The 24,000-nt window shown below is 40.1% G+C and overlaps 1 protein-coding gene across 1 annotated transcript in view; it reads left to right on the forward strand.

The window, feature by feature from the left end:
- Nucleotides 1-24,000, forward strand: part of LOC123252571 (exostosin-2-like) — a 202,399-nt gene that overhangs the window by 48,459 nt on the left and 129,940 nt on the right. Inside the window, exons 5-6 of the mRNA XM_044681858.1 lie at nt 2,814-2,953; nt 4,391-4,484. Coding sequence (XP_044537793.1) covers nt 2,814-2,953; nt 4,391-4,484 — 234 coding nt within the window. The remainder of the gene's footprint in view (nt 1-2,813; nt 2,954-4,390; nt 4,485-24,000) is intronic.

Genomic DNA, 24,000 nt, shown 5'->3' on the forward strand with positions numbered 1-24,000 from the left:
GGGAGAGAGAGAGAGAGAGAGAGAGAGAGAGAGAGAGAGAGAGAGAGAGAGAGAGAGAGAGAGAGAGAGAGAGAGAGAGAAAAGACAGAGAATGTATTGGGTTCCCTAGAAGTCTCAGGTGTATCACTTTTCCTCTCTGTTCCTCTTTGTGAATTCAGGCTCATTCTGGCTACCTTGGTGCTCCTTCCAGAGAGGTGCTGAAAGAAAAGTCTTATTCTTGTCTTTTCTCTCCTTCCCCACCTTTTCTCTCCTTCCCCACCCTTCCCAGGTTGAACTTTCTGTTTGTTACCTTTGAAACTTATTGCAGAGATTTTCATATCAGCTCTTCATTCATCTGAAAACAAGATAAAACTTGCCAGCCAGCCTTTGTTTCTCATCTTTTGTCAGTCTCCCAGGAACAGCTACTTTCTTCTGGCAACTAGATGTTGCTTAGAAGGCTGTATTAGGTGTGTAGGAACCTTGAACAGCTGTGTGGAGTAGGGGCAGCCAAGGACAGGAGGTTTGCCAGAAGGTGCACTGATTATGAACTGACCATTAAATCTTAGCATTTTACCTCTTTACCTCCCTCTCTACACTCTTCTACAGCTTGAATGCTTTCAGTGACATGGAGCCCACCCACTATCTCCCAAGACTGCTCATTTCATTTTTGTACAACTCTTATCAGAAAATTCTTTGATGTATCGAATCAAATTTTGACTTAGTTCCATTTCTCTGGAAACTAAAAAAATACAATCCTTTTGCCAAATGACAACTTTGCAGAAATATGACAGTGACAGTAATGTTGCCCCACCTCCTTTCCCTGGGCCTTTCTTTCCTAGGCTAAATATTTTCTAATTCATTAGTTCTTCCTCTGTGATATGGTTTCCAGATCCTTCTTCATCTTGTTGGCTCTATATTTTGTTGATATGCCTCTTCAGTTGTGGCATTCAGAATTTAAGCTTCTAATGGTGAATTACCAGGGAAGTTAACTAAATATTATCTGTCACAACAAGCTCCAATGATGACCAGGGAAGTATGAAATAATAGACTCTCCAAGTTGAGCTTGACTGCAGAGGTCATTTGGTCCAGCCTAGACAGAAATCTCTAGAGTATCATCAACAATTAACCAACTGTACTGAAAGCCCTTCTGGGATGGGGAATTCCTTTCTTCCTGAATAATCCATTCTACTTAAAAAAAATGAAGTCAGGATCTTCTTATGCAACTTCTGCCCATTGGTCCTAACCTTTGTTGTCATGCAAAGTCTCATCAATCTTCTTTTACAGTTTTTCAGATATTTGCAGTCAGTTTTCATTTTTCTCTTCTGCTCTCCCTCTCTTAGCTAGTCCTTTTAGTTAGAACCTCCCTCACCTAGTTCTTCTTTTCCAGATTAAAATTCCTAGTTGCTCCTTTAACTGATCATCATGTGGCCTGGTTTCCAGATCCCTTGTATTCTGTTCTCCCTTACATTTGTTCTCTAGTTCCTTGGTATCTTACCTAAAATATGGTACATAGAATGGAATAGTACTCTAGATGTAGTCGGACCAGGGAAAAGGACCTCCTTTGTTTTGAACTTTGGACTTTTTATTAATGGAGTCTATGATGGCATTAGGATTTTGGACAGTAGTCATCTCACCTTGGTGTTGACTTAACCAGAATTTGGGGGCCTTTCCTCTAGAAATGATTATTAAATTGATTCTTTCCATCTTCTACTTTGTTCAGATTATTTTTTAAACCCAAGTATGGGACTTTACATTTATCCTCATTTCAGCTTCATCTTTGTACTCATTTGTCATTGCCCTCTATTGTTTTTTGGTTCCTTTTTCTGACATCCAATGTAGTGTTGACCCATCCCAGCTTCATTTTATCCACAGATTTGATCAGCATGTCTTCTTCAACTGGGTCTATGGTTATGGTTGGTGTTGAAAAAGGAAGAACTGACTCTAGAGTCTTGAAGCAGACTATCAGAGTGTTTTCCCCAATGACCTGGGTGCATTAATTAATATTCTTTGGGTATAATTATTCAGGTCACTTAAAACTCTAATCTTCTAGCTTATCCTCCTTCATTTTGTCCATGAGGATATTGTAAGAGATTTTGGTCATAGATTCCTCATGCCTGCTGCATCTTTTTAAAAAAGCCTTCAACTGTACTTGATAGACCTATACTATGACATGAAAAAATCCTACTTTTCCAAACAACATATAGCTAACCTACTGTTTGAGACATTGGTATGGGATCTTACAGGACCCAGCTAGGTCTCCTGAAATAAACTGGCCATGAGATATCAGATTGTTAGGTATTGACAAGTGACTTTTGTCACTTGTGTTTGTGGTCCTGTTATGAAGCAGTGTGGAGCTGGGTGGGAGGTTTTTGGAGTCTGAAGACCTAGGTTTGAATCCCAGCTCTGCTTCTGTTACTTGTACTTGTCATATGATCTTGGGAAATCACAACCTCTCTGAGCATTATTTTTCAGATGAGAAAAATAGGTCTTTTCCAGTTTTAAATTTTATGTGCTTTATGGTCATTGGCTTCCTATTCCTTGGTACTTCTGGTTCTCTTTAATGCCAGTATTATCACTGGTGGGACACTGGTGGAACTTAGTATTTAGCACAGTGCCTGGCATATAATAGGCACTTAAATGATTGACTCTTGTGGACTAATAAAATATGTACTGATAACTGTTAAAAAAAAAAAAAAGCTAGACTTTTGGTATCTGAGTATGTTGGCCTCCTTTGGTTTCAAGCCTTAGAACATTTTTGATCTACAGAGCCTTAGGTAGGTATGCATGGGCTGGCCTTTCTCTCAGTCTTCTACCATTGATTCTCTCAACTGTAGGAGGCTTCTTTCTGCGTGGTCCTTCGTGGAGCTCGGCTGGGCCAGGCAATGCTTAGTGATGTTCTTCAGGCTGGCTGTGTTCCGGTTATCATTGCTGATTCCTATATCCTGCCCTTCTCAGAGGTTCTGGACTGGAAGAGGTATGTGCATGTCTGCCCTTCATCTTGCCTCTTTTGGCTTGCTTCCCCTTTGGTGGGGTATTGACCTGTTGCTTCTGCTGATGGAGAGGACTCAGATGAGTCTAACTTATAGTGTTGGACCCAATAAATGCCCTAGAATTGATGTGGGTCAGATCAAGGTATGCTCTTGACTGCTGGAGAGGTGAGTAGGGGGCAACACTGAGAGCAGTTCAGGAAGTAGCCTTCTGGTCAGTCACTTAACCCTTGACAAGTCTTGGTTTCATCATCTGTAAAACAGATTTCACCATCTCACAGTGTTGTTTTGAGGAAAGTGCTTTGTAAAAAAAGCACTTTGTAGAGTACTATGGAAATGTCTTACAGTCATCTTACATGTAGCATGTGCCTTATCATTATAAGAGAATTCTGTGGGAGACTTAGCAAGAGTCCAGAGTAAGGGTAGATGAGACTTGGTTGGCTCTGCCTAGTCCTGCCTTGAGTGCATAATTAATTTCTTCTCATCACTTTTGTGAATAACTATTTCTAGTCCTGTTCATTTTAGGAGTCAGGACAAGAAAAGTTCTTGGGATAGCATAAATGACCTATTTTAACCCTGGCTCCTGGTCCTGGGCCTGGCTTTTCCTATCACTGTCTCTGTTTTAGAGAGGGTGATAGTCCCACTGGACTCTGCCTTGGCCAGACATCTGGAAAAATGTCTTGGCTCTGGGACCTTCTTTTAGGAAAATATTAGCAAACTAGACTGTGTTCAGAGGAGGGTAATCTGGATGGTGAGGAAGCTGTAAGACATGCTGTACAAGGATCAGGCACAAGAACCATGAATGTTTGCCCATGAGAAGAGATGACTTATGGGAGGATAGAATTGATGTCTTCACATATATAGGGGTTGTGATGAGAGAGGAATTAGACTTATTTAAGTTGACCCCCAAGGCAAAACTAATAGTGGGTAGGAGTTAGAGAGAGGAAGATTTTAGTTTGATAAATTAAAAAGCTTTTTAAGAATGAGACCTGTCCCCATGTGGAATAAACCATTGTGGGAGGCAATGGGTTTCCCATTCCTGAAAGTCTTTAGGCAAAGACTGGATGCCCATTTCTCAGGGATATTACAGAAGAATGGACTAGACTGGATACTCTCAGAAGACTCTTCTTTCTCTGAGATGCTGTTTCTTTGTCATGTACTTAACATCGTGGCCCAAAACAGGACTGTAAGGTCAATGAAGTTTGTCAGCTGGGTCTTTTCCCCTCTTGTCTGCCCTTTCTCCATCCTCTTGCTAAAATATTGCCTTCCAAAAGAACACATCCACATTAGATCCTTAAGTAAAGTAGATGCACTTCCTGGTCTCGGTGCTGGTTAGAAAGGTGAATTTATTTATTCCAGCTTAGTTTCCCAGTGATTTACTGCTTTTCCTCTCTCTTCCTTCCCATGATCTCTTCTCCCTTTAGGGCATCTGTGGTTATCCCTGAGGAGAAGATGCGAGACATGTACAGTGTGTTGCAGAGCATCCCCCAGAGGCAGATTGAGGAGATGCAGAGACAGGTAAGGGGCAGCGTGTAAAAGAGGGCTGAGTGTCCCAGACTTTTCCTGTTGAAGCCATGGGAGGCTTTCTTCTGCTTTCTACCTCTTCCTCCTTGTCAGTGAGGTCTGTTTCCTTCTCTTACACTCTCAGACTGGGGAAGCAGTTGTACGTGAGCTGCATCTGTTTCTCCAAGTCCCCTCAGTGTGTGCAGTTAGGGATGTGGGGTCATCAGATTATAGAGTTGGGAAGGCTCTTAGAGATCCACTGGTCCAGTCCTCTCCTTTTCGAGGAGGAAGTAAGCTGATGCTTAGGGTTAACTTGAGTTGAGAGCTCTTGGGACACTACTGACCGGCAGGTACACACCAGCCCCACATACAGGAATGAGAACTGCTTCTTGAACAGAAATATAGGCATGGGATCACAGCTGATGGCAGTGCCAGAGAGGAAGAGCCAGGCGAAAGGACCAGAGTAGCATGGCGAAGCTGTGGGAAGGTAAAGTTCATCTTGATGATGGTGGCATCTACCCTTTGAATAGACCAGCTGGCTCAGCAAGTAGGGGATCTCCCTTATTGGAGTCCTCCATGCATTCTGGATGGATGACCCACTTATCTGGTGGCATTGTTGGGGTTTCTTTCTGAGATATGTTGGATGAGATGGCTTTTGAGGGCTCTTCCAACCATAAAATTCTGTGAATAATTAAAAAAATTAAGTTAAAAAAAAGCATCTATAGATAGGTTAACTGTTGTTGTCTTGAATCAATAAAATAAAAAAAAATGTTAAAAATTGCTTTATCATGTAATTGGGGAAAAAAATTAAGAAGAAAAAAATTTTTAAAGTGAATCAGTAATAAGGAAAAAACTTACTTGTTTATAAAGTTAAATAGTTATAAAATGACTGGAAACTTTTCTAATTTGGGTTCAAAACATGAAGAGTATACTGTTTGATATATGAGAAAAGGAAAGGCCAGAGGGTAGGTGACTTGACCAAGGTCACATACGCCTTTTCTTTTTTAAATCTCTACCTTTCATCTTAGAATCAATATTGCGTATTGGTTCCAAGGCAGAAGAGTGGTCATGGCTAGGCAGTGGGAGTTAAGTGACTTGCCCAAGGTCACACATCAAGTGTCTGAGGCCAGATTCAAACCTGGGACCTCCCATCTCCAGGTCTGCCCGTCAATCCACCAAACCACTTACCTGTCCCCCTCACATAGGCTTTTAAGTGGCAGAGCCAGAGTTTAACCTAGATCAGAAGTTTTAAACCAAATTAGATCAAAGTAGACTTGGGAAATATTCAATAAAATAAATTAAAATCAATTACACCATAGATAATGTTAATTTGTGATTTTCTAGGTTAAAATGCTGCCCACAAGAATCTGTTTCTTTTTGAGTTTGACACCCCTGGGCTAGATCATCTCCAAGCTGAGTAGTCACTGAACACTGTTTAGATGCTTGCTAGCCGTTATTAACACTTGATTCAGTTATTGTTCAGTTGTATTCAGTCCCGGCTGACTCTCCATGATCCTATTTAGAGTTTTCTCGGCAGAAATACTGGAAAGGTTTGCCATTTCCTTGACCAGTTCATTTTATAGATGAGGAAACTGAGGCCAACAGGGTTAAGTGGCCTGCCCAGAGTCACACAGTGAGTGTCTGAGGCTAGATTTGAACTCATGAAGCTAAGTCTGCCTGTTACGAGGCCCAGCCCTCTATCTATTGGGCCACTTAGCTCCAGATCAAGCATAGAGAATCCTTTATCCTTTTTGGTTATGAAACATAGATCTGGTTTTGTCCTGAATAATCATTCCTCTTTTTCCTCTCAGTGGCTTTAGAGACCAGGAACAATGTGCCAGTCGTAGGATCTTATACATGCAGTTGTGCTCTTTATCAGGTCAAGTGGGTCCCTTCTTCCTTTTCAGATTGGGAGAAACGGTGTTGAAGACTTATCAGAGCATCATTCCCTGAATTCCCTTGTCATTTTTCTTTCTTATAATAATAATCATCATCATCATCATCACAGGGAGCATTTTTATAATACTTTAAGGTTTGTGAAGGTTCATTCAGTCCTTACAATGATCTTTTATTATCCCCATTTTACAGATGAGGAATCTGAAGCAAGGAAGTTAAGTGATTTGCCCAGGGACACGCAGCTAATAAGGTTGAATTTGAACTGCAGGCCAAATTTATTTTCTAAGATTGATCTGATTTTATCTTGATGCACTCCAACCCAGTGCTTTATTTTCTATTTATCCTGAATGGAAGTTGCTTTGTATTGATTTATTTGCTTGTCTCAGAATTGGGTGAAAGTTCCTGGAAAGCAGAGATGGTGTTTTTTTCTTTCTTTGTATATGCTCAACACAGTGCCTAGAACATAGTAATAAATGCTAAATAAATGTCAATTGATTGATTTGTGACACTCTTAATGACAGTTCACATTTAGAGAGGGCTTTAAAGTTTTCAAGGTGCTTTACAACCCTTTGGTCCTTACCATACCCTGTGAGATAATTTCTATTATAATCCCCTCCTTCAGAGAGGGTAACTGAGGCTGAGAGGCTAGGTGACTTGCCCCGAGTTACACAACTCTAAGTGTTTGGGGCAGAATGAGAGCCTGCATCTCCCCAGTTTCAAGCCCCATCCTTCAGCCAGTAGCTGGCTCCTGGGGAAACTAACTGAACAGGTAAGTGTAAGCCAGTGCCATGGAACTTAATGCACTCTTTTGGGGAATCCAGAGTGAGGCCTCTTTAAGCCCAAACAAATTTCTGGGGCTCCCTCCTCAGTCCCACACTGGAAAGCCCAATGGAGGCCCCCTAAAGAGAGGGGAGTCTCTAGATGTGCCCTCCTCTGGACTCTCCTGTTAGCTCAGCTGGATTCGGTGGCCACCAGGTGTCCCCATTTCCTCAGCCTTGAGCCTCTTGGAGATCTGGGTCTGTACAGAGATTCCCCAGCCAGTTTCTCAGGGCCACTTTGGTTCCTCAGTTCAATCCTGTTGGGAACAATTCCTTTGAATCCCATCTGGAGTTGGAGAGGTTGGGGGAAGCAGTGTTCCCTAAAGGATGGTGATGTCTCCCTTTGATTGCACAGACCCAGCGATCTTAGCATCCTACCTAGAAGGGCCCTCCACAGGGTTCTAGAACCTCTTCTCCCATTATACAGCTGGGGAAAGAGACCCAGAAAAGTGGCAGGGAGTAAGAGGCTGGAGGTTTGGGTGGCTTGGACAGAATAGGGTTTGGACCACAGGTCTGGCCTTGGGGCTTTGGAAGAGAGTCAGAAAAGCATGCTTATCACTTGTAGCCCAGACAAGACATGACTTTCTTTTAGACCGGGTGGCACAACATCTCCACAGCTTTGAAAGGGTAAAGCTCTACAAGACATGGACTGTGGATATGGTAGCCCTTGACTCATGCTGCAAATTCAGTCTTCAGAGCTGATAGCTACTTTTCTGGGCAGTGGATGCTCCTGAGCATCTTGACCATCACCAAGATAGACCTTGGAAGTATAGTAGAAATGTGAAAATAAGATGAGTATAGTAATGGTTAAAATGCAAGATATCTCTGATAATCCTAGCATACCAATTTTATTTATCTCCCCAGTTTGTCATCAGCCTGCATCATTTACTCATACTGAAATGGACCTGTGATCTTATCAGTTTGAATGTCCCAGGGCAGCTAGGTGGCTCCTGGATAGAGCACCAGGCCTGGAGACAGGAGGTCCTGGGTCAGTCTGACCTTAGACACTTCCTGGCTGTTTGACCCTGGGCAAGTCGCCTAACCCCCCCATTGCCTAGCTCTTGCTCCTCTTCTATCTTAGAATTAATACCAACAGAGAAGGTAAGGGTTTCAAAAACCTTCTAGTGATAGAGTGCATGGCCGTCTATTGTCGCCTATCCTTTGCAATTCTCGTCCATGTTCCCACAGATTCACTGTAAGGATTTTACCAAGTAGACTTTTACCAGGTTTCATGAGGATGCCAATTCACCAATCATGCCTTGCACTTGCCATTTGGCCAGTCGATCTTCTCTTCCTAGCACATAGTTTCCTGATAACATCTTTTATTCTTCTTCAGCATTCTTGTGTATCATAGTCTATTCACACCTACCACAAATGCCCACTATGTGAGAATCATTTTTAATTTTTTGAGATTGTTTCATTCCATCTCACTGCCATAGAACATGTTGGCACTAAAAAAAAAGCAAAAACTTGGCTTTTGTTTCTGGGAAAAACTTGAGCCTTAAAAGACCAAATGTATCAGTTAATCAACATATATATTTTTGAGGCTCTACTAGATTCTTGACACTTCTTTGGGTAGTATAGGGAAATTCACAAGTGGTCTAATCTTGGATGCCATTTAGTCCATTCCATACCTGACCCAGAGTACTTTCCTTAGTATTGTGGACAGATTATCTTTTAGTCCATGAGAAAGAAGGTTGCTACTTTCTCAGTTAACATATTCTGTTCAGAGATAGCCCTAATTGTTAGGAAGTTTTCCCTCACATCAAGCCAAAATTTGCTGCTCTCTAGCTTTCAGTTCAAAATTAGAATTCAATTCCTTGTTCTTTCTTTTGGAGCCAAGTAACAAACCTAGTCCCTCTTCCAATGATGGTTGTTCAGATATCTGAAGATAGCAATTAGGTCCTTCCTAACTCTTCTTTTTGGGTTAAACTGCCCCAGTTCCTTGAATTGATCTTTGGGTACCATATTTTCCAGTCCTTTAATTTTTTTGTTTTTCCTTTTCTGAATATGCCCTCATTGTCAATGTATTTCCTAGAATATGGTGCTTGGAACTGGTCATCATATGACAGATTAAGTCTGGCCAGGACATGGGATGGCACTATGTCTTTCTTAATGCATCCTAAAATTATTAGGTTTTTTGACTGCCACATCACACAGTTGAGCCATATTGAATTTGCAGTCCACTAAAATCTTTGGGTGGTACAGTGGATAGAGAGAGGAACTTGTCTTCGTGATTTCAAATCTGGCCTCATACACTAGCAGTGTGACCTTGAGTAAGTCACTTAACCCTGTTTGCTTCAGTTTCCTCATCTGTAAAATGACCTGGAGGAGGAAAAAGCAAAACACTCCAGTATCTGCCAAGAAAACCCCAAATGGGGTCACAAAGAGTCAGATGCTATTAAAATGACTCAATAGCAACAAAACCCATGTTTTCCCCCATAGAATCTAGCTAACCTTTGCCCAACTTGTATTTTTGAAATTGATTATATGAAGCCCAAGGTAGAACTTTACGTTTATCAAATTTTGTCTTAAAAGAGTTAGCCCATTATTCTAAATCAGGAGTCAGCAAACTATAGCCTGAGAGCCAAATCCAGTTCAGCAGCTTGTTTTTGTATGGCTAAGGAGCTAAGAATGGTTTTAATATTCTTAAATAAGTCTTATTTTGGCAAGGCATGTCAAAAACAGCTGACTTGCCAGCAGAAGTCTGCCAGACCCTTCTTCTGTCTTGTCAAGATCTTTTTAGATCCCTTCTAGCTGTATTTGTTCTGCAAATCTAACAAGGGTGTCACCTGTGCCCTTAAACCAGAATCACAGAATTTCTGAATTAGAAGAGACTTCATTGGCCATCTAGTCCATACCATACTCAAAAAACAACAAAAAAACCCCAACTCTACCACAGCATACCCATTAAGTGGCCATCAGTGGGAGGAAGCTTATTACTTCCAGAGCCATCCATTCCATTTTTAGATGGAAAAAGTGGTTTTTAAAAGGTATGCCACCAGTCTCAGCTAGGAGTTATGGAGAATTATGTTTAAAGAAGAATTATACAAATTATGTAGAATTTTCACTTGCCCGTGTGAGTCTCCAAACCCTTTTGCAGCATGCCAAGAATTCTCTTGGAAAAGACTAATACTATTTGAGGAGCAAAAGAAGTTTGAGAATCATTGCTCTAGTCATTAGGAAGTTTTTCCTTGACTCAAATCTAAAGTTGCCATTTTGCTACTTTATACTTTGCTTCTAAGTCTGTCCTCTGAGGTCAAATAGAACAAATCTAAGCTTTCCTCCATGGGACATCCACTCAAGAACATGGACACAAGCCAGCTTTTTCCTCTTGAGTCTCTTCTTCAGGCTGAACATCACATAGCATGAACTCAAGGCCTTTCCCCATCTTAGTTCCTTTCCTTTGGACTCATCATTTTATCAGTGCCATTCCTTCACTATGGTGTCTAGTTCTAGCTGAATTATGGTCAGGATGTAGGAAAGCAAAACTGTGGAGGACTTCTTTCTTCTGGAAAATGCTTCTTTTAACAGGGTATGCCATTACATTGGTTTTTCATGCTGTTGTGACAAGCTCTTGTCCCATTAGGCTTGCAACCCATTTGACCTTTTGTGAGTGGCTCTTTTTCACAATTATCTGAGATTATTGTACTTGTGAAATTGTTTTTTTGGATCACGAAGGGTAAAATTTACCCTTTTAAGTTTCACTGTATTAGATTTGGCTCAGAATGCTAACCTGGAAAGATCTTTTTGGAGCCTGGCTGGTATTTTACAGGGCGTTGGCTATCCAATTTTGTTTCATCTTCATATTTAGTGAGGGCACTTTTTATGCTTATTTCCTTCCCCCTTTACATTTATGCCTCTATCCAAGTCATTATGGGTAAAATTCCAAGCACTAAACCCTGAGACATTCCATTGGAGAACTCTCTCCATGCTGCTAGAGAACCTTTAATGGCTTTTTAAGCCTGGCCATTCAGTCAGCTCTGAATCCGACAACAGGTTTTGTCACCTAGCTCTCATCTTTCTATCTTTTCCATAAGAGTAACTTGAGACATTTTGTCAAATGCTTTGGTAAAGTGTGAGAAGGCTACATAGCATTTCCCTGGCATAGTTTAATAACTCAAGTTTGATATCCTAGTGATTCTGAGCCTCTCTGGGTCATCATTCAAACCCTATTCCTCATTGTCCAGCTCCCCATTCCTTATTTCTATCCACTTCAACCTTCCCACTTCAAAATTTCAACTATACATTACCTGACCTTTCCACTATACCCTGAGAATGCCTGTTCCACCTGCACAGATTTTCCTTCATCCTAAATATTTTCTTTTCCCAGTCTTTCTTTCTTATAGCTCTTACTAAAATCTGACTCCCTCTGATGATATAGTCTCTTGGGCCATTCTTTCCAGTATTGGCTATAGTTTCACTCATTCTTCTTGGTTCATTGGTGAGGGAGGGAGAGTCTCTTGACCTTTTAGTTCTCTTCTCTCCTCTTCCCTATCTTGACCCTTTGGTGAACCACTTGGATTCTACACTGTCCTCCTCTTTTTGAATCCTTAGCTCCTTCCTTAAATTGCCAATTGCACCCAGCTAGACCTCAACTTTAAATAATTCCCACCAATCACTGTCTTCATTCCTTCAGGTGTGATGTTGAGCAGAGGTCAAGAAAATTGTGCAACTGTTCTGAGTGGGTCCATTATACTTTTTTGTCATCTCATTTGGGACTCCACTGCTGCTCAGCAATCCCATGACATTTTCCTTATTAACTCACTCTTCCACTCTTCACAGCAGCTCTTCCTAAACTTCTGAAATACTCCATGGCTCTCCTTCCCCATTCTCTCAGCTGAGAACTTTGCATCATATTTTGCAGAAAAAATTGAGCCCATTTACTAAGTATTCCTTTTCCTCTCCTCCATCTTGTACCACTACGATGCCTTCTTCCACTTACCCATTTCATCTCAGTCTCTCCCTACAAATATGTCAATGTCTCCACATTCTGAGAAGAACTTTCACTTGATTCTTTCATCCCTGCTAATGGTCATCCTTGCCCTTTGTGGCAAAGCTCAAAGAATATCATAATAATCAAATAATAATCAAAGAATAGGTGCCTCCACTTTCTTTTGATTCACTTCTTAACCTCTTAAAATCTAGTTTCCATCTTCATTATCCCCCTGAAACTTCTCTCTCCAAAGTTACCAGTGATCTCTTAGTAGTCCAATCCAATGGGCTTTTCTCCTTCACCTCTCTGTAGACTTTAACACTATTGATCTTCCTTTTCTCCTTGCCTCTCTTCTCTCTAGGTTTTCAGTGCACCAATCTCTCCTGGTTCTTCTCCTACTTATTTAACTACTCTTTCTCTATCTCCTTTGCATAATCTTCTTCCAAATCATGACTTTTAACCATAGGTGTCCCACAGAATTCTGTTCTGAGCTGTTCTTCTCTTTTCCCTCTGTATTACTTGACTTGGTCTCTTCAGCTCTCGTATATTTAATAACTCCATGCTGACGATTCTCACATCTTCTTATCCTTTTCACTCTTAACCTCTTTGCTGACTTCCAATCTCATATCTCCAACTGAATGCACAGGTAGATATTTTACATTTAACATGTCCAACACTGAACTCATTATCTTTCCCCCTAAACTCTTCCCACCTCCTAACTTCCTTATTACTTTAGAAGACATTACCACCATCTTCCAAGTCCTTCAAGCTCACAACCTGATTATTATCTCTAGAGTTTGTTGGTGAGTTCTTGGCATATCTATATTGGCCTTTCTTGTCTCATCAAAATTGTTTCCCTTTGTGTCTTCAGAATTTCATTCTAGAGTGTTTCCCATCTCTTTATGACTGATTCCCCTGTAGAATTTTGGTCCACACAATCCTGCTGAGCCATCCTATGAATTCTTTCTATGTATATGTAAAATATATGTATAGTTATATATTCTCTTCAAAAGCCACAGACTATGCCTGCCTTTAGTCTTTCCTCTTTGTTATTTATTATCAATTCTAGAAGGAAGAAGATATTTACCCCTAAGATCTTGTTATATTCAAATCCCGGGAACTTCTCTCTTTCTTTATAACAATCTCCACAGCTATTCTTCCAATTTTGTTGATTCTTTCTGTAGTATATAGCTTGGATGTACCCAGGAAGTTTTCTCCCCACACTTTTTTTTCAGTTTATAGCTTTTTTTGTCTTAAATTTCTAAGACACTAAGCAAATATCTTCTTACCAGGATGCATTCTATCCTTGACTAGGCATCTAGCATTTTTTTTTTTTAATATTTTGAGGTGAGGTCCAGAAATCAAAATCATTTTACTTAGATACCATCTTCTTAACCAGGTTTTTGCTCTCCGAGTTCACTTAATTTGAATAATGGTTAAATTGGTTGACCCCAGGACATATTTGCTTATACATACATCAAATAAGAAGCAGAATAAGAGAGTAGATAATTAGGAACTGACTGTAGAATGAAGTAATGTGGATTAGTCTTTTAAGGTGAGAAAGGTGGAATTGAAGCCATATCTCCAACAATTTATCTGTGCGACTGGCTCTGATGTGCCATCTAAAGCAGATATGGTGTGGAATGGCTTTACACATAGGTTGATGAATCAGTGCAGATGGCTGTAATATACACATATCTAAAGAGTCAAATAGCAAAGAGACTAAGTGCAGAAGGAAGGGATCAGCTCAGGGTTGGCAGGGAAAATTTGTGGCATCTTGGTGTAATGGATACAGCATTATGCAAGGAAATCTAGAATGTAGATTTTGGTACTTATAACCCTAGGTCGTTGGTTTCTTCAGAGATAAACTGAGCATGTGAAATTAGATCACCTCTGAGGTTCTATCTAGCACCAAAATTTATGATTTTTTCATTATATGGATAGACCAGCAGAGCAGAGGGAGAAACTCCATCATTTGCTTCCTTCATGCTGAGAGATAGCTAGAGAAAAAGATTCAGCTAGATACACTCCTTGAATCAAATGAACTTTTGTGTTTCCCATACTCACCTCCAGTCCTAGTCACAAAGAAAGGAAAACTTGGCCCAGGAAGACACTGCATCTCCAGACCACATAGTAAGAAGTGTTTGTGTGGACAGGGAGAAAGGTGTAAACGGATCCTTAATTTATCTGCCTGGTGGCATTTCCAAACATACTTTTATTGGTCAGTGGCTCCAACAGCAGTGACCCCTGACCTCAGCCACCTCAGGAGGTGGAAGTCAGCAGCCCGCTTTGCCTTTGAACTCTTCTTTGTGCTCTAGTGTCTAGGAGCCTTGGAGATGGCAGAAGTATCCACCTTTCTCCTTAGCTCCCACAGTCTGGTACCAGTTGAAATCTCTCTCTCTTTAGTCAAGTATATCTTGGACTTCTGTACCTTTTCCCCCCATATTATGGGATTATTTTTGCTTTTATGACTTTTCTCATGTTTTCCTTGGAATTCCTTCCCTTCTTCCTGTATTCTTTATAGGAAGCTAGTTCCAGTATCAGTTGTGTTTAGGGGCAGAGAGTAGGGAATGTCCCTGTAGGATTCTTCTGTAGCCAAAACCGAATAGAGAGTCAGAGGTTTAGGGCATTCAGCTCAAGACACTCAAGAATCAAAGAAAGAGAGTATGGAAAGGAATAGCTAAACAGTAAGGGGAAATAAAGAAGCAGGACTGCAAGGAGGACAACAGGAGGTCATTTAGATAGACCAGCCAAATGACTAAGAGCTGACACAAGTCTGTGAATGAGAGCACAGCTTAAGCATCTGGCAATGGGAAGAATGATTGCCTCAGTGTTGTTAGTGGCCACTGTGGTATATGGAAGAAAAGGAAGAAGCTGCATCATTTGGAATTTTGTTGCTTTTTTTTTTACATAAGAAATAGAGGGTTTAATGAATTATGGGGCAGGTGCTTTCTGAAAGAATATACTGATTAGGAAGAAGTAGAGAAAGGGAAAAAGGAAGGAAGGGAGGAAGGAAAGATGGAAGGAAGGAAGGAGAGAGGGAAAGAGGAAGGGAGAGAAGGAAGGAAGGAAAGAAAGAAGGAAGGAAAGGAAGAAAGGAAGGTAAGAAGGAAGGAAGGAAGAAAGGAAGGAAGAAGGAAGGAAAGAAGGAAGGAAGGGAGGGAGGGAGGAAATCCTATTTTACCAACCTTCCTTGTCTGTAAGCCTGGGGGTGTTGTGAAGAAAGCACTCAGTAACCCTTGCAGCTCCGTGTAAATTGTCTCTGTAGCATTGCTATCAGCAGCAGTTCTCACAGCTTGCTTCGAGGTTTGTTTTACACACACTGTCTCCTCTGAGCCTCATAGCTGTCCAGTCAGGGAGGTCAGTAAGCTTTATTGTCACCATCCTATAGATCAGTGATTTCCAAAGTGGGCGCCACCGCCCCCTGGTGGGTGCTGCAGCGATCCAAGGAGGCGGTGATGGCCACAAGTGCATTTGGGGGCTGTGAATAACTGTAAGGGGGCGGTGATAGTATGTGACAGGGGGCGCTAAGTAATATTTTTTTCTGGAAAGGGGGCAGTAGGCCAAAAAAGTTTGGGAACCACTGGTAGAGATGATGAAAGTACTGCCTAGGGGATGAATGGCCTGTCATCCCACATGTGTAGAAGATATTATAATGGGCCTCTGAGCCTGGTCTTCCCCCTTTCAGGTCTAGTGTTCTTTCTACTCTAGCACACTTATTCTCAATGCTGGTAGAGCCTAGAAGGGACTAAGCCGTGGATCAGAGAGAAGCCATGTACATTTTTCTAAAGAAGTGGGTAGAGTACAACTGAATGACTGTCAATTTCCATTTGTTCTAGTATGTTTGGCCATTTGGTTTCTGTCTCAGAAGGGAAGGAGGGATTGCTACAGGGAGGAACTGAGACAGCAATGCTGACAGTAAAGGAGGAGACAGCAAAACTCTAAAAAGATAATGAAACAAGGGCTTACAAAGTAGACCAGTCTGGGGACCATTTAGTGTTGAGGTAAACATCTCTATTTGTCTCACAAGGCTCTGAGGATATCTATGTCTATCTGTCAAACTATATTTCTGTTTCTATCCCTAGCTCTCTATCTCTATCTCTTATAGATATAATTGGCATAGAACAATGGTCAGTATGTATTAAAACTACCCCAAATATTCAAGAAGAAGAAAATTAAATTTGGTATCCTCCCTGTAAGAAGTTAAGGAACATTTGTAGTACATTGTAGAAAGGCTTCCATCCCAAGGGATCAAAATGTTAAAAAAATTCAATTGTTTCTATCCTCACTTGTCCATAAAATCCACTTTTCCAGAATGATAAATTCCCTGGTAGTTCTGGATAGTTGAGGTTTTACTGTAATATTCATTGATACTTACAGAGCATTCTCCCCATGGGCAGTTTGTAAGAGGAATCCAGATCTTGGATGGGAGGAACATGAAGATCAGGAGAAGCCTAAATAGTTATTCAGGACCACACAGTAGGTGAGGGGCAGCCTGGAAGCACTCCCTGCTTTTCTGCCCACAATTCTGCTCAAAACATGAAGCTTGTGTGGCCTCGCTGGAGGCTGAAAATCAGGACAAACTTCCTGACAGTTAAAGCTATTAGGCTGTGGAACAATCTTCTAGAAGAAGTGGTTGCTTAAGACATTTAAGACTGGACACAACACTGGAAATCGAGGCTAAGCAAAGCAATGTGGAAAAAATTGTAATTTCTAGGGTCGGTGTTGCAATGTCTCTCATTCCCATACCCTCACTGGGAAATTTGATTTTTAATAAATTGGGTTCTTGTGACTTTCGAAAGCACTACATATTTTCCTCTTGTAAAATGGCATTGATAGTTGTTTCTCAGTCTCACTCCATTTTTCGCCCATAATGAAGATACTAGATGTTGCATCCTAAAACCTAACACTTAGCTCATATGTGGAGTTCATGTGGCCAGTGAAATAGAAACTCCATTCTCAGAGATTTGCGGCTTCTTCCCTGTACACTCTTCCCTGTCAAATGAGATAGAACACTGGAAGTAAATGTGATCACTTTGCAGGTTATTTGACATTTCACAATTTGACCATTTTCCACGTTATCAGTAGCACTATGCATCCTCTGTGTGTGACCATTCTTAGGCTAATAAATCCAAATTATGAAGTATCCTGGTCACATGTGTTCTTTAAATCAGGCCAGACTAAGAAGAGCTCATTTAATGTAAGATTCTTAAATACGAGTATTTTTTTCAAGCTTGGTTTTCAGAACCTTGCTGGAAAAAGACTGTTTGCCAAATATCTGATGGGAAGCCAAGAAAAGCATTTTAATAGAACTGTCTCAAATTTATAGCCCATGAGGGTATGCAAATAAATTTCCTTGTCTTTAAGGTTTGGGTTGATTTGCAGGTATTTGGTCGACATTAAAATCCTAGCAGCCCAGATGGGAAGAGCATTTCCCTGGGAGCGCTAGAAGGCTCTTGGTTTTGACAAAAACACCCAGGATGATTCATGGAATGGTCTTGTACTTTGCTAGTTTTGTCATAGGGTCCTAGGAGTAGAACTGAAAGGGATGACTTGTTTAATCCTCTCATTTTACAGATCAGGAAACCGAGACTCAGAAAAGTCAAGGAACTTCCTCAAGTTTTGCTATAGAGTAAATAATAGAGCCAGTCCTGAAACTCAGGTCCTCTGATCCCACATCTATTGCTTTTCCCATTATACCACAGCTACCTTCAAAAGTATGAGGTCATGTTGTCTAAAAATGGTGGAATGCATTTCAGTCAAAAAATATCTATGAAGTGCCCATTATATATCTAGGGTTATGTCATGCCCAAGAGAGGCAACCAAAAAACTCTGTCTTTATGGATCTGGCAGCCTGGCTGAGAGGTGTGAGAGTTGATGAGACCTAGGGATATAAAATAATTAGAGAGTGTTGGAAGACAAAACCCTCCATTGTCATCCTCCTCTCCGGCCTGGAACTGACCTTGAGTTCTCTAAGGCTCTACCTCCTGCCAGGCTACAGAGACATCATGGACATGGCTTAGTGATGGGCTACATGCCTGTTTTCTAAGAGCAACCTTGGCTGGGTTTGGATAGGCTCATCGCTAGAACCTCAACCATGATTAGCTGAAGCTGATGTCACGTGGTGGCTTGTTTTGATTGTATTACCTCTAGAAGATTGTCAGCTTGGACTTAGAGGGGCTTTCTGTTAATCATGGAGGGACAACCTGCATTGATGAAACCCTGGCTCTTTGAAGAAGAAAGGATAGAATTAAATGACAGAAATATGTGTTGAATACAGCCTGTGCCCTAGAGGTAAGGATGGGGAGTGGTCATGGTAGGTAGGGTAGGCTTGTTGGAAAAGATTTCTTCATTGAGTGGTTTGATCCTGATGTCTGGCTTAGATTTGAACAGGTAAAGAGGAATTGGGAATTAGGGTAGAAGATAATAATTGTTAGGGAAGGAATAAAGCAAGGACACAAGGGATTGATCTTGGAACCAAGGGTCTTTGTCCATTTTAAACTCCATATTGTGGGAAGTGAGGTCAAACAGGAGAGAAGAGATGAAATTACAGAGGACTTTGCATACCAGCAGGGCGGAGAACATTGTTCCTGAGAACTCCATTCTAATTAGCAAAAGCAAATTATACATTAACTAAAAACTTATTTCATGAAAGGAGGAAGCACCATCAGTAAAGAATGTTTATAAAAATTATAAAGAGCTGGAAGAGACTTTAGACATCATTTCATTTGCCCCTTTCATTTGGCACGTGAAGAAATGGAGGCTAGAATCTTGAAATGGCTTATCTAGTCACTGGACTTCACATTCTCAGTCCATTTTTCCCCCCCCTACAACTTGGCATTAGAAAATCTACCCAGTGATACTTATTTCCTGTCTGCATGTGACTTCCTATAATAGGATTCTTCTTTTATTCTTGTCTACATTAATTATGGCCATGATTTTTAAGAATTATAAGGAGCTTCCACTCTGAGTTTGTTTAAACATACTTGTGGCCCTGGAAGCTAGAAATAATAATAATTTGTATTTATATAGCAACTTATAGAGCAGATGGGTGGTGCTGAGCTTGGAATCTGGAATCTGGAATCCCTGAGTTCAGACCTGACTCTAGACACTTAATAGCTGTGTGATCTTGAGCAAATCACTTAACCCTGTTTGCCTCAGTTTCCTCATCAGTAAAATGAGCTGGAGAAGAAAATGACAAACCACTCTAGTATCTTTGCTAAGAAAACTCTAAATGGGGTCATGAAGAGTCAGACATGATTGAAATGATTGAACAACAACAAAAAGCAGTTTAGGGATTTCATGCATGCTATATCTTTGTTCTCCACAACTCTTTGAGAAAGTATACTGTTATTATTTCCATTTTAGAGATGAGGAAATTGAGGTACAGAGTGTTTAAGTGACACTTCCAGTAAGTGAAGTTGGGACTTAAACCCATTATTTTTTTAAACTTCCAAACAATTGCATTTTCCATTATGCCAGGCTTTAACTCAGGGTGTGGTGCCTATGGACATTCTCTCTGTTATCAGGAGTTAGGTCACCAGTTGGATTCACTTGGAACTTTTATTTTTTGTTTTAATATTGGTCACCAGGAAGAAGGATATAAAAATCAGGTAGTTCAAAGCTTACTTGGTAATTTTATATGTGCCCATTGAAAAACATTGTGGATTCTTAGCCTTTCCTTCTTCCTTTATCTGTACCCTTCTCCTAATACTAATTCCTGTGTTTTGAGGGGTGGAAAACATACACAAACTAAAAATTAACTTTTTGTAAATGACTAGTCAAGGTCAGAAACAGAAAATAGAGTGATTGTTCAGTTATAATTTTGTCAAGCCAAATGGAAATTCATAAGTGAATTTAAGGGGACTCGTGAAAAATTTTTTGGAGGTGCTTTAATGAGGCAGGACATGCCATTAGATGCAGCAAAACTTTCTCTAGTGCCATCTTAAGTCTCTCTTCCATTCTTCCCTAGTTTCCTTCCCACCCCCCAAACTTTCCTTGTAGCCAACTTTATCTTATGCTTGAAGGAATTCTGTTAGAGAGAGGGAGGTGAGCTTAATCTCCCTGAAGGATTGGGTTGAAGGCTAAAAGACTCCCATAAATCTGCAGCTTATTTTAGTGCCACGTTAAAATGGTGTGAGGGGCTGGTTTCCGTGGCCCCTGCCCCCTTTCTTTATGGGTTCCTTTGGCTCTCCTTTTTAAAGAGGGCCCTGTGGAGTCATTTTAAAGCTCTTATCAGTTTGCTGACAGCTATATGGGCCTTTCTGCCGGCTCCAAGGAGCTCAGGCTGGCGTGTGAAACTTCTCATTCTTAAATTGAAAAAATGCCAGTCAGATTTGAAGAGATCAGGTGGGCATAGCAGCCTTTGCTGGGGTAGGAAGATAATTAACTGGCATAATATTGAATGAACTTTTTCTAGGGTAAAGGCTAAACTGATTTATGTGTTTGAGTGGTGGGGAAAAGGCAATAGGAGTTAGACAAGAAAGGTTTTTACGGAGCTCTAAAAAATATCCTATAATTAAAAATATTATTCTTTTAGTAATTTTTCCTTTCTAAAATTAAGGCAGTTAAGCAGGAAATCTGATGGATACATAGGTATTTATATTCCCAGAACACTTTTTCTGGAGGCAGTTTGAGTGACCAGATTTGCCCATGTACCTTTGCCAGCCCAAGTCTTGGCTCTCAAGGATCTTCATTATCAAAGGTAAAGATTCTTTGATTAACCTGCTGCTCCTTTTTAGATTGTGATTAGATCAGCTAACCCTTTAGTAGTCCCCACAGAGTGCTTTTTGAAAATTCTGGACTGCCTATAAATGCCTTCTTGGGAAGGTTGGCCCTATCTTCCATTTACACTTCTAGGGAAGTGGGCACACTCAGCTCTTCCCTCTCCCCCATAGTGTCGCCTTTCTCTTTGGTGGAAAATCACAAGCAGTAATCTTTTAACTGACAACTGAGGGGAAGGAAAAACCATTACCTGGACCATGGCCAATGGCCTGAGGGGAGTTTCAGAATCTTTGGCATCTTCAGACAAGAATTTTTTTTCCAGGCATTTTATAAAGAGCATGCGTACACTATCTTCTCGCTTTCCTCCCAAGCCCCTTCTGAGGGAGGAAGAACTATCCTCTGTCCTCTAATTTGAGTCTTTGCTAAATGGATTTTAGTGACATGCCTAAGTATTCCAGAATCTTTTTATTTTAATGACCAAGAATTCCTTGTGTGAAGAAACTAGTTCTACTTTGGATGGGAGAGAGGTGGACTGGACTAAATTGGACAAGCCTGTTTATTTATTAATGGAAAATGTGATCTAATGATTTTGTTTGAGCTATAGAAAGTGCTTTGCAAACCAAAAGCACTATGTAAATATGAATTATTATTGCATTAGGTTATTCTGAAAAGACTTGTTTGAAGGCAGGTCAGACTGGGCAGTAGAGATAAAGAAAACATGAAGGATTTGTGGATAGAAGACCTGTTTTTTTTTTTAAATTTTATTGATCAATCATATTTTATGAATCAAAGAATTGTTTAACTTGCATTTCTCTTAATAATGATTGAGAGCATTCTTTCATATAAGGTTGTTGAGAATTTGCATTTCTTTTGAAAACAATTTACTCATGTCCTTTAAAAACTAATATCTTAGAAGAGGATGAGCATTTTTAGGTACTTGTTCAATCCCTTATATATTTCAGATATGATATCGTTACCAGAGATTTTGTGAAAGGTTTTTCTCCCAAATGAGCAATTTCTCTCATTCTATTTGCATTGATTTTGTTTGTGCAAAACTGTTAATTTTATGTAATCAAAATTATCTAGTTAATCATTTTGTGATTATCATTCTCTTTTGTTTAAAAATTCTCTTCTTCCCCTACCTACCCCCACAAATAGTTGTACAAACCTTATCCTATTCTTATTTTCTATGATGTGACCTCTTACAGTTAGATTGTGTATGCTTTGGGGACTTATTATGGCATATGATATATATTTTGGTCCAAAGCTAATTTCTGCCAAACCACTTTCCACTTTCCAGCAGTTCTTGTTGAATAGTGTATAATTTGTACCCTAGTAATTTATGTTCTTGAGTTTATTGAACACTAGGGCCTTGCGTACCTCATCTGTTCCATTGATCTACTTTTTGAATTTTTTAAACAGTACCATTCAGTATTGTTTTTGAGATCAGTTCTCTTTATTTCATCCAGGATAGAAGAACAGTCATTCCTAGGCCTGATCCCATTCCTGATTGTCTTGGTAGCATTAACCTGCTCCATTTTTCCTCCCAGGCTAGTTTGCCCCTGCTTAGTCCTCCTGGTAGCCCTTGACTCCAGGGGCCTCACTAGATTGGTGATGGGCTGAGTGCAGGTGCTCAGTGGGTTTTAAGACTGCTGGAGCTCACCATCCTCAGCCTCCCTAATAGGAGGGACTGCTAGCACAGGCCACCATATCTCACCAAGATAATCTGGAGGATTACTGCTTTTTAATATCATTTGTGATCTGGTAATGCTGAATCTTTTTTTATTTTAATGTTTCAAAATTTTATTACTTACCTTGAGATTCTTGTCCTATTTATTATTACTTTAGCTGAATTTGGTATTATCTAGTTCTACAGAGTAACTACAGAATAACTACAGAGTAACTACTCTCTATTCTACAGAGTAACCCCTTGGCATATGGTATGATATTAAATGTGTAAATTAGATGATACTGTCATTGGACAGCTAGATGGCTCAATGGGTAGAGCACTGGGCCCATAATCAGGAAGATGCAAGTTCAAATATGACCTTAGACACTACCTCACTCTGTGATCCTGGGCAAATCACTTACCCCATTTGCCAGTTTCCTCATTTGTAGAATGGGAATAATAGTAACATCTCTTTTCCTCCAAGGGTTGTCAGAAGGATTTAGGGATCCTGTGTTTGTGTGTGTGTGTGTGTGTGTGTGTGTGTGTGTGTGTGTGTGTGTGTGTAAAGTGTATAAGTCCTATGGATTTGTTTATCTTTTTTTATTGATGAAAGTGCTTAGAGAGAGAACTTTTCCATAATGTCTATTTTTGGCCACATCCCATAAATTTGGGTATTTAAAAAAAAAGTAAATGAGCACATATTTATTAAGTACTTGTATGCCAAGCACTATCCTGGCACTGAGGATTCAGACATAAAAAAAAAGAAAAAGAAAAAGAAAAATGTATTGATTAAGCATATCACTTATTTTATTTGATAGAATTATTTTTATTTCTCTGATTTGTTCTTTGACTCCACTCATTCTTTTAGAATTGCATTTAGTATTAATTTGAATTTTCTCTTATAATTTTTATCATTTTGTGGTCTATAAAGTATATGTTTAATTTTTTTTGCATTTATTTATGAACTTTTATTCCCCAACTAATAGCTAAGTCATTGGAGAGTACCATGTATAGCTGGATAAGATGTACAACTCCTTTTCTAATAAATTGCACCCGGAGACATTTTCTGTACACTATCTAACCTTCAACCTTTCCCTTTCTGCTGGTTCCTTTTCTGCCACCTACAAATAAACTCAAGTTTCCTCTGTCTTGAAAAAAGGCATATTATATTTTACCATTCCTGAGGTTCTTGTTTTATAGCTGTCTTTCTCTTTACATCCAAATTCCTAGGAAAATCTGTCTCCAGTTTTTGCCTCTACTTTCTCTCCTTTCATTTCAGCCCTTTACTGTCTGGCTTCCAACCTCATCTCTTAGTTGATACAATATCGTATCCAGGTTTTTAATGAGGGGGAGTAATTAGCAACAATGATCTTCTCCATCCCCTACGAAAGAGAGCTGTACATTTTAAAATGTACTCTCATGTTAAAATTAACTTTCAGGGGCAGCTGGGTAGCTCAGTGGAGTGAAAGTCAGGCCTAGAGACAGGAG

The sequence above is a fragment of the Gracilinanus agilis genome, chromosome 6, assembly GCF_016433145.1.
Source record: "Gracilinanus agilis isolate LMUSP501 chromosome 6, AgileGrace, whole genome shotgun sequence".
NCBI classification, from domain to species: Eukaryota; Metazoa; Chordata; class Mammalia; order Didelphimorphia; family Didelphidae; genus Gracilinanus; species Gracilinanus agilis.